The sequence below is a fragment of the Elephantulus edwardii genome, unplaced genomic scaffold (assembly GCF_000299155.1).
Source record: "Elephantulus edwardii isolate Elephantulus edwardi_28Jun2011 unplaced genomic scaffold, EleEdw1.0 scaffold00062, whole genome shotgun sequence".
NCBI classification, from domain to species: Eukaryota; Metazoa; Chordata; class Mammalia; order Macroscelidea; family Macroscelididae; genus Elephantulus; species Elephantulus edwardii.
Window position 1 is genome coordinate 770,334 of NW_006399812.1, and position 11,445 is coordinate 781,778.

An 11,445-nucleotide genomic window follows, 5' to 3' on the forward strand; every position below is an offset into this window, starting at 1 on the left:
TGCAGACCTTCTCTAGTTCCTTCTGCTGATGCTCAAATTCCTCCTTTTCTGCAGTCTGATTCTTATCAAGCCAGTTGATAATTTCATTGCACTTGTCAAGGATCTTCTGCTTGTCCTCGTCATTGATCTTGCCTTGAAGCTTTTCATCTTCAACTGTTGCTTTCATATTAAATGCATAAGATTCAAGGGAATTCTTAGAAGACACCTTATCTCTTTGCTTCTCATCTTCAGCTTTGTACTTCTCAGCCTCCTGGACCATTTGTTCAATGTCTTCCTTACTCAAGCGGCCCTTATCATTGGTGATGGTAATCTTGTTTTCTTTCCCAGTGCTCTTGTCAACAGCAGAAACATTAAGGATACCATTGGCATCAATATCAAATGTGACTTCAATCTGAGGAACACCACGAGGTGCAGGTAGTATCCCAGTGAGCTCAAACTTGCCAAGCATGTTGTTATCTTTGGTCATGGCACGCTCACCTTCATAAACCTGAATGAGTACACCAGGCTGGTTGTCAGGGAACTTCATGTTTCAAGTTCTGTATGAAGCATAGAGATTTCCCTGATGTTTTCCTGTACTTATGGATAAGAAAGACAATCTCACTACCTCAGATACAATAGACAATGCTCATTTTTTGGGGGTGAGGGATGGATGAGAGGGGAGTGACTAGGGGAAAATAAAAAAGGAATAAGGATATTAAATTCTTCTTCCCAAGGTGAAAATTCTGACCCTCTTCTTTTCCTGGGCAATTAAAATGTTGCACTAGATTTAGATCACATAACTTACTTGGACCTATAAACAACAAAGTTGGTATCAGCAGTCAGAAGATCGGGAGACACTGCATTAGAAAGATTTGCAACCAGTGACCTCTTGAAATGACAGAGGAGCTACGATATCAGTTTGAAGACTAAGGAGTGCCTCACTCAGGCCATGGACTTTTTCAATCACTTGCTATGCATCTGAGAGCTGGATAAGGATAACAGAAAAATAACTGATGCCTTTGTGTTGTAGTTGTAGAGTATATCCCATGGATTGCCAAAACAACAAACAAGATATGTCTTGGAGAAATTACACCCAGAATGCTATTTCGAGGCAAGGATGATGGAGCTTTGTCTCACATACTTTGGGCACGTTGTAAGGAGAGGTTATTACTTGAAGGGGGACATATGCTTGGCAGAATGGAGAGGCCAGTGAATGAGAGGAAGATCTTCAAGCAAATAGACTGCTATAGTGACTGCAGCAATGGGCTCAAGTGTGTCAGAGATTGACGAGGATGGCACAGCACAGGACAATAGTTCACATCTGTTGTTTACAGGGATGCTATGAGTTGTACTCTACTCAATACTCCCCAACAACAACCACCAAACAATTCTTAACCGACCAATTCTTTCTGGGAAATAGAACCAGTCCCTTCCTAACTGCCTCTCCAGCCAAGATCTACAGTCAATAACAGCTGAAGATTCATTGATGCAGTGGCCCTACCATCTTGTCCAACCAATTCATGCTGAACTTTTAAACAAGAGGACTACTGTTTTTGTTTTAAACCTTACAAGACTTTAAAAACTAAGTACTTAGATAATAATTAGAATAAAACAATAGTGGTGGGCAGAATGGAAATGGAAAAAAAGTAAAGGAGTAGTGTCTAACCACAAGTTTTTTCCCCAAGATATTTTTATATAAAAATCATTTCCTATAAATCAATTATTAAAAAGATATTTTAGAACAAATAATTTTAAATTCTAATGAAATAGTAAAAAGTACTCAACCTGTATAGCCATTAACATAGATGGCAACTCCACTAAAAATCGTAGATGAATTTCCATCCTTCTGTATAGCAGCATCTGACCGAAACTGTTCCTCCAATTTCTGGACCTTTGCAGCCATATACCCACCCTAGAATTAAAGAAAAAGCAATCTCAAAAGTTGCATTTTTTTCAGAATTTAAAAAAATAAAAACATCTAAAAAACCCCAAACACACAAAAAACAGTACAACTATGAGAACTATAGTTACAGCAAGACAGGGGCCATTTCAGTATTTTTAGTGACTTTTAATTACATGTGTCATGTTGTGCAGCTGTGACTATATGTTTCAGGACTTTTCATTTCAGTACCTTGAACCTATGTCCTCTTTTTAAAAAAAATAAATTTATATTTGGCAAGAAGATTTAGTCTGTGCTACTATCAAGGTACAACAATGACATTCTCAACATGAATCAAAAGGCAATGAAGCATGCAGGTCAGGGAAGACTTTATCCTAGCAACTCAATTTTTAGTAACTTTATTCTATTTTGTGTTATCATAAAAGTTACTTTTAAAGGAGAAAATTATGAAAAGCAAGAAAGTAATGCCACAAAATATTGTTCTTACTTAGAAAAACCAAGCAAAAGTCACACAAAATCTTAAACCAATCAAAATTTTGATGAACACTCAACACAAGTCTATGTCAGATGAGCTTCCATTTTCTCTCTAGTAAAAGGACAACTTATAATAAATTCAAGTAAAATGAAACAACTGGATAGAACAGCAGAGCTCTCCACCCAGGTGAATAAGAATATAATAAACATTCAGGAGTTAAATGCTAGATCCAATCAAGTTTATAGTGCTACTAATTTTTATTAGATGATATCAACCTCAAAAAGGATGTAAAAACACGAATTTGGGGGGGGAAAACCTTCTGAAATCTAAAAATCAGTTATACTTTTCTGAAACTTTCCATTTTAGGCTTGATTGCTTTGAATTGCAGTTTTGAATATTTTTTTTCTGTTCAAAACTATAGCAAACGAGTGAACTAACTCCGTTACTGTAAAATGAGTATAAGGATCGAAGAGGGGTGGGAGAGGCTGGAAGCAGAGGGATGTGGATGTACAGAGGGAAGAGGAGATTAATCACTGGATTGTGCAATTTGATGGGTGGGGAGGGTGAGGGAAAATGTAAATAATTTGCTCAAATTTCTATTAGAATTTTGTAAATAAACTAGTAATAAAATACATTAAAAAAATACAACTATAGTCTCTGAAAATCCACAGGCGGGTCAGCTGTGACTTAGTTCTGACTCTAAAGCAATGAATTTTTTTGTTTTAATTAAACCTGGAGGATGTATTTTTTTTTGCTTTCATTCATTTATTCATATACATTTCCTACCCTCCCGCCTCCCTTTTTGCTCTGTATTGCTTGCTCTGTTCTTAATTGTTAGTTTTCATACACGTAATGTCTAATTTTTAATTCTGACTGTCTAGCTCAGAAGCATGGTTAAGTCAACTTGTATTAGCTCATGTTTAAGAGGATCCCATTCTTTGTTTTTTAAAAAAACAGTGTAATTTCCATTTTATTTTCTTTCAGATGAGCTTTTACTTCAGCCTTTTAAGGAATCAAATCTTTACATGGGCTTTGGTGGAAGTCGAGGAGCAGCACCTGAAGATCTAAATCTGTGTAGCGGTCCTGGGATTCACAAGAATGGTTACTCTCCACCTTGCTGTGAATGGCACAACTCACACAGCAGTGCAGTCTCACAGAGAGCTTTGGAAGCACATATGCATCTGCCTCTATTGTATTTCAAATGATGAACTTCTTAATTGTCTTTTCGTTGGGCATGCAGTGGGCACAGTTTGTGCACTGAATAAGCTGTATGTGGCTACGGCCCTTTCTGGTAGAACCACTGTTTCCCTTTTTGTCATCTTGGAGGTGAGAACCAGAGAGCCCATTCTAACTTAAAGAAGAAAAACACGATACAAACAAGTGAATAAAACCACTCTGGAAAAGTGAAGCTCATTACTTGACTGCTTTACAGTTTGCAAATTGTAGAAACAGAGCCATTGCCGATCATCGAAGGACCAGTATGGTCTTCTGTGGTTCATCAGGTATCTTACACACAGTCACATCACAGCTTTTCTTCACTTGGACACTGACCATGTTTCCAAATGAGTCCAGAAGGGGCCTGGCTGGGTCCTGTTATCTTCAGGTGCTGTGGTCTTCAATGCTGACGGTAGTGAAGGTGCTAAATGTCTTGATAGAGAAGGTCATATTTGGGGATATTTTTAGGATCAATAGGGCTTTGGACAATAAGTTTTCCTCTCATTGCACCTCGATAGATTACTTCAATCAAATCTATGAAGTCTTGTTTGGTTTTGAAACTTCCCACAAACTTAGTATGATCTGGGGACCCATAATCTACTTTCATATGCTGCCCATTGAAGAAAAATACAGTGGATGGAATATAGCTGATGTCAAAATACTGAGTATAAACTGGGGTTTGGTCCACATCTACCAGGTATATAGAAGCCATTTTACTCAAGTCGGATGATGTCTTGGAAAGAATATCATCTAGCTGCAAGCAGACGGAATCCTCATCTCTTCCAAACCGGAGAACCAACACTTTCTCTGCGGTACCTTTTATGGCCTGGTCGACTTCTTTTTTGCTCATCAGCTTGGGCAACAGGAAGCTCATTTTGAAATAATCCAAATAATAATCCTTAGCGCTCAGCGGATCAACAACACTCAAGCTTCGGTCTTTCGACTTCACCAAGGATGTATTTTTTAAAAAGATGTTAATGATAATTGGTGACTGGAATGCAAAAGTTGGAAACAAGAATGGCTTGATAATCAGAATGTATGAACTTTGTGACAGAAATGAGGCTGGAAATATAATGATCAAATTGTGGAAAACAAAAACAAAACTATAGCAAAGTAAATATAGAGGCTGTACAAAATTAGTATCATATTTAATACTCCTTTATAACATATCCTTTAGTCAAGACCATCTTCCCAGATTAAGAAAAAAATTTAAAGGAGTTAATGACTGTGCAGAATCCATCAGCTATGATTTAAATATTTGTGGTTTCTTGTTTTTCAATATTAAGTTTTAACAAAATTAACATTTTTCTTCTGGATGAAACTCTTGGGACTAAAATTTGAGGTAACAGGTTAAGAGCTTTTCAAAGCATTGAATGCATTAACTTTGAAAATGTTTTAAAATATACACATGTGACAAATCAAATAATGTCTGAAGTGACTTAAAATTCAGAAAACACCTCAAATCAAACTATAAGATAAGAATGAAAAATACCTAGAAAGTTCAACACAATAATTTTTATTCTTTTAAAACACACCCATTTTTGCCAGCCATCATTTTCAGTTCGTTTCCTCCAACCACCTCGCCTCATGGTGGAGCGTCTGTATATGGGAAAGAAAGAGTGAGTCAGTTTTTCAGCATGACAGATTTTTAACTGTTATTTTAGTATCACAAGATTGAAAATGAAATTAAAATGTTCAATGCATGAAAGTTGTAACTAAGAATTGAGGCTTCTTTTTCTTATTCTCTTGCTTTAGAGGCAGAATTTGTTCCTAAATAGATCTTCCTAGGAAAATTGTTTTTATGTAAGTTCTTTATATTTCAATAGATAAATTTTCTACACATTATTGAACATCAATCCACATAATTCACTACTACCATGATCATTTGTACTTGATGTGAAAACATTAAGATTGTTGTTGTTAGGTACCCTCGAGATAAGTAAAACTCACAGCAGTGCTATAAAACTAGCCCTGAACTCAACCCATAGTCATTATATCAATCCATCTCATCAAAGGTCTTCCCTCTCCTGTGCTGACCCCCTCTATCTTTCCAAGCTTAATGTCATTCTCCAAGGACTGGCAACATGCCCAAAATGAGCGAGACAGAACTTCAAAATCCCTGCCTCCACAAAGCAAACTGATTTCATCCGATCAAGCACAGACCTGTTTGTTCTCTTGGAAGTCTATGGTATGTTCAATATTCTTCTCCAGCACCACAACTCAAAGGCATCGATGCCTCTTCTGTCATTCTTAGTCACCACTGTCCACTTCTCAGATGCACAACAATCAAGAAGACCATGGTCTAGATCAAATGCCCCTTAGTCTCTAGACTGACACTGTTGCTCTTCAGCATTCTGGAGAGGTCTCTGACAGCAGATTTTTCCTAAAGCAATTCATCTTTTGAATTCCTGATTGCTGGTGCCAATTGTGGGTTCAAGCAAGATGCAATTGTTAACAACCTCAATGTTTTCTTCACCTATCAAGATGTTGCCAATTGGCCTAGTGGCAAGGAGCTGCAACTACAATCCCAGAGGCGCACGGTTCGAATCCACCAGATGCTCTGCCAGGGAAGGAGGCACAATTTCCTCCTATACCAGTCAGATCTGATTTGACGGTACATGCACACAAAAATTAAAAAAAAAAAAAAAGATGTTGACAATTAAGACCTGATCTTCTAGCAGGTTTTAAGTTCTGTCTTTGCTAGTACACGTAAGTGCACACTCGTAGTATAGTTGATCCACTGTGCAAAAATATTAGAAGTAAATTACAACAACACATCATAGAAAATATGACAGAAATATTGCTGGTATAAACTACTAAACCTCTCCTTAAGACAACAATGGTCAACTATACAATCACCTAGATGACTGTGATTCATTTTATGTGTCAGTCTGCTGCACAGACAATGGTGATATTGGTCAAACACTAGTCTAGATGTTGCTGTAAAGGTATTCCACAGATGTGATTAACACTGCAAAAGTCAGTCCAAGTAAAATATGCTTAATAGTGTGGGTAGCCTTCATCCATTTAGTTGAAGGTGTTAAGACCAAAAACCTGGAGCTTTTTCTAGAGAGAAAGAATTTTGCCTCAAAAATTTAACGGGAGTTCCCTGATTTATGGATTCTGAGCTTGCTAGCCCCACAATCACATGAGGCAATTCCTTAATATTTTCTTTCTCAACACTATACATAACGCTTTTGGACTACTTCTCTGGACAACCCTAACACAATGCTAAATGATGGTTTAAGTTTCAGTTGGCTCTGTGGCCAAAAGATGGCTTATAAAATCAAAGAAGCATTTAAAATCTGAAATTCTTCTAACCCAAATGCCTACAGGTGATTCTGTACAGACAAATTTCAGACACAACAGCACTACCCTTAAAAAAAAAATTATGACTTCCATTTTGTTGTCTTTTTTAAACTATCTGTTAATAGCAGATAGCTGCAAAATCAAATTAGCTTTGATATGGTTTATATTTTACTGAATTATGCCTTAAAATAAGAACTTTTCAGCCAAGCATACTAACCAATGTTTTCTTTGAAACGTTGGTATTCTTGGTATATTATAGGACTTAGCTACTATAGTAAGTACTTAGTATAGTATAGCTACAGTTGTTATTGTCTACTGAAGATGCCTAAAGGACATGTAGAGATAACTTTGTCAGAGTTGAGGCCAGTATGCTATTGTTAGGTGATTTCTAGTCAAGCATGACTCATAGCGCGACCCTATGAATAGATGTAAATGAACCCAGCCCTATCCCGTACATCCTCATAATTTCTGACTACTGTGCTCAATGATGTAGTCACTACGTCAATCCGTCTTGTTGAGGGTCATCTTCCTTCCCTGATCCTCTATCTTTCCAAACATGATGTCCCTCTCCCAGGAATATTGTTGTTGTGTATTGTCAAGTCAGAACTGACCCACAGCTGACCCTCCAGCTGGTTTTCAGAGGCAGTTAATCACAAAGGAGGAAACTCCGTATCTTACCCCACGAAGCAGCTGGTGGATATGCACTGCCTAACTTGGGGTTGCCAGCACAACTCCTCACCACTGGGTCACCAGAGATCACATAACCAAACTTATGTAAGGCGAAGCTTCACCATCCTCATCTCTAAGGAACACTCGTGTGTATTTTCTCAAAGACACTCTTTTTTAGCAGTCGATGGGATATTCACTACTGTTCTCTAATACCACAGCTCAAAGGCACCAATTCTTCTGCCATCTTATTCACTGTCCAGATTTCAGACATAGAAGTGACTGAAAAGACCATGTCCTGAATCAAGTGCACCTTAGTGTACAAAGTGACTGCTGGTACCCAAGATGTTGACTATGAATCCAAGTAAGATGAAATACTTGACAGCTTTAATCTTCTCTCCAACTAGAATGATGTTTCTTATCAGTCCAGTGGTGAGGATTTTTGTCTTCTTGATGTTGAGATGCAATCACTGAAGGCTGTAGTCTCTGATCTTTTGCAGTAAGTGCTTCAAGTCCACTTCACTGTCAGCTGGCAAGGTTGTGTCATCTGTGTAACAATGGAGGTTGATAAACCTCCCTCTGATCCTGAAGTCGCATTCCTCCTCTTCATAACATCCAACTTATTGAATGATTTGCTCACTATACAGATGAAATACGTATGGAAAAAGGATACAGCTCTGATATCACCTTTATTAACCTTAAACCATGCAGTGTTCTCATGTTCTGTTCAGACAGTAATATCTTGGTCTAGGTTTCATATGACCATAATGAAGTGTTCAGGATAATGTGTTGTGATCCACACAATCAAATATTTTGCATAATAAATCAAGCACAAACAGACATCCTTCTGGTATTCTATGTTTTCAGTCAACATTCATCTGACCCCAGCAATCATATTCCTGGTGCCATAGCCTTTTCTAAACGCAGCTTCAACTTTTGGAAGTTCTCTGTCAATATACTGTTCTAGCTGTTTTGGGATGATCTTTATGTGATATTAATTATACTTGTCAATAATGTCTATATTCTCTTGGATCACCTTTCTTGGGAATGGGAGCAAATATGGGTTTCTTCCAGTCAGTTGGTCAGGTAGCTGCCCTCCAAATTTTCTAGCATAGACTGGTTAGCACATCCAGGGCTGCATCTGTTAGCTGAAACATGTCAAATGGTAGTCACAAATTCCTGGGGCCTTATTTTTTGCCAATGCCTTCAGTGCAGCTTGAACTCCTTTCTTCATTAACACTGGTGCTTAAAAATATGGTATGTTGTTATGTGCTGCTGAGTTGCTTGTGACTCATAGTACAACAGCCCTGAACTCTGCCAATCTCATCTTCTGACACTCCTACCCCTATTACCCCAGTCACTGAGTCAATTAATCTCATCCAGGGTCTTCCTCTCCTGAGCTTTCCCTCCACCCTTCCAAGCATAATATTCTTCTCTGAAGACTGGTCCCTCCTTGCAACATGCTCCAAGTATGTCAGACGAAGCTTCAGAATCAAATCAAGAACACAAAGATTCTCACCACTGGGCCAATTGGCAGCATGATGATAGATGGTTAAGAGATTTAGATTGTTAACAGCTTTAGTTTGCTTGGGTCCACAATCAACACTCTTGGCATCAGCAGCCAGGAAATTACAAGACATATTGTAATGGGAAAGTCGGCTGTTCGAGACCTCTCCAAAGTACTGAAAAGCAATGATGTCAGTCTGGAGACGAAGGTCAGCCTGATAAAGCCATGGTCTTTGCAATCACTTGTTATGCATCAGAGAGCTGGACAATGACTAGGGAGGATAAAAGAATTGATGCCTTTGAGCTGTGGTGTTGAAGAAGAGTACTGAATATACCATGGACTTCTAAGAAAACAAACAGGTTTTTCCTAGAGAGGGTTAAACCAGGCTGCTCCTTCGAGGCAAGGATTCTGAAGTTTCATCTTGGAGAGGGAGGTCATGCTTGGGAGGGTGGAGAGACAGCTCAAGAAAGGAAAACATTCTATGAGATGGACTGATTCAGTGACTGGGCTAATGGGGGTAGGTGTGTAAGAGACAGTGAGATTGACACAGGACAGAGCAGGGTTTAGGGCTGTTATAAATAGGGTCGCAGGTGACTCAATGGTACATAACAATAACAACAACAACAACAACAATAACAACAACATTTTAGTGCCTTCAAAAAATTGACTAGAAACGTTGAGGTATCATCAGAAATAAGGTTTTGTACTGGGCATAAACAATATGCAAAAACCATTATTCAACTTTAAAATAATAATCTTGGACAGTATAAGTAAACTCAAGTGCTAGAAATAATTTACTAAAACCTTTTTATCAATCAATAGATTGTTATCAACCCTTTCACCCCACTAATAAAGCCTTTTTATTTTGTCTCCTTCTACTTAACTGAATTAATTAAAAGGTTTGGGAGTTAAAATTATTGCTTTTGAAATACAATACCATCTACAACATCTTTCTGTAAATAAAGTAACTCAAATGAAAAACCAAGCAAAGTTTTAAGCAGTACTATATAAATAGTATCATAATAATAAATCTGGAAGCAGGAGTGGCATTCACTTCCTAAACATGCCTCAATGAACTTTGATAAAAGACAACAGTTACAGAAAGGCTTCAGGCCTTCTGTTCATAGGGTCATCTTGAGTTGTGCTCAACTGGAAGGCAATCAACAATATATTAATAAAAGATAATTTTGGACCGATTAGTGAAAAGCATTTCTTCTATATACCTAAAAGTATTCCAATTTTTATTGTAATGGAAATGATCACTGAGTTTGTTCTATAGAGATATGTTCTAGGTCTTAATGTCTCAGACTGAACAAGTGTCTTTTCCTCTCCCTCAGCTAGAAAAATGCCTTACTCTTTTCCAAACTATTAGAATTAAATGAGAATATTGTTACGTGAAAGCACTTTCGTCTGTTGAATCATCTTTTTTGGGTATAGAAACAAATATGAATCTCTTTCAGTAAACTTGGTAGCTGTCTTCAAAATTTCTTGGCATAGCCAGAACACCTCAATTAGTATTTCATTCATTCCTGGGGCCAATCCCTTTAGCACAATGTGAACTTCTTACCTCAGTACTACTGATCAATTCTTTTTGCTACAGTGACTCTGTAGTCCTTCCATCTTTTTTTGATGCTTTCAGTATTATTCAGTATTTCTGCCCATAGAATCCTTCACTATTGCAATTCAAAGCATGAATCTGTTCTTCAGTTTGAGAAATGCTGTTTCTTCCCTTTAGTTTTCTAACTGTAGCTCTTTGCTTTTTCTCAAGCTGCTCTATGAAATCTTCTATTCTGCCGTCTTATTACCTCCCCCATGTTTTTTTTTTGGGGGGGGGGTGATTTCTTTTATATTCTAGCACAGATTCCATTTCTCTTCTGAGTGTCCTCTAATATTAATCTTGGTCTTTTCTTTCTCCCTTGTCTTCGTAAGGACCTTTCTCTGTGGATGATATCCTTGATGTCATGCTACAACTTATCTGGTATTCAGGCATTAGTGTTTAATGTCTCAAATATATTCTAGAGATGGCTTTTAAATTCAGTTGGGGTAGACTCAAGGTCCTATTTTGGTTCTTAATGATTTGTTTTCATCTTCAGCTTCAACTTCTACAAGAGTATCTGATGATCTGTTTCTACAGTCAGCCTTGGCCTTGTTTTGACTGCTGACATAGAGCTTTCCATCAATTGTTTCCACAGGTGAAGTTCATGTATATAATCACTGCTTATATTTGTGTGTTCTACCTAGGCTGCCCTTTCTGTTAATCTGCGTGTGTTATGGAAATACAAGGGAGGAGGAACAGTTGTAAGCAGACCCTAGTGATTGGTACATGGAATGTGAGAGCCATGAATGAAGGAAAATTAGAAATTGTTAAGAAAGAAATGGAACGCATAAATATTG

At 37.7% G+C, this 11,445-nt stretch overlaps 1 protein-coding gene and 1 pseudogene across 2 annotated transcripts in view; both read right to left on the minus strand.

Annotated features, from left to right (window-relative positions):
- Window positions 1-5,164, minus strand: part of REV1 (REV1, polymerase (DNA directed)) — an 85,129-nt gene extending 79,965 nt beyond the window's left edge. The window contains exons 1-2 of one of the 2 annotated variants that reach the window (XM_006887795.1): window positions 5,105-5,164; window positions 1,765-1,891 (exon numbers count right to left, since the gene is read on the minus strand). In XM_006887795.1, the coding sequence (XP_006887857.1) occupies window positions 1,765-1,891; window positions 5,105-5,158 (181 nt within the window). In that variant the 5' untranslated portion in view covers window positions 5,159-5,164. The remainder of the gene's footprint in view (window positions 1-1,764; window positions 1,892-5,104) is intronic. The other variant, XM_006887794.1, reaches the window with a different exon arrangement.
- Window positions 3,994-4,443, minus strand: LOC102856449 (annotated as a pseudogene).
- Window positions 5,165-11,445: the final 6,281 nt, after the last annotated feature.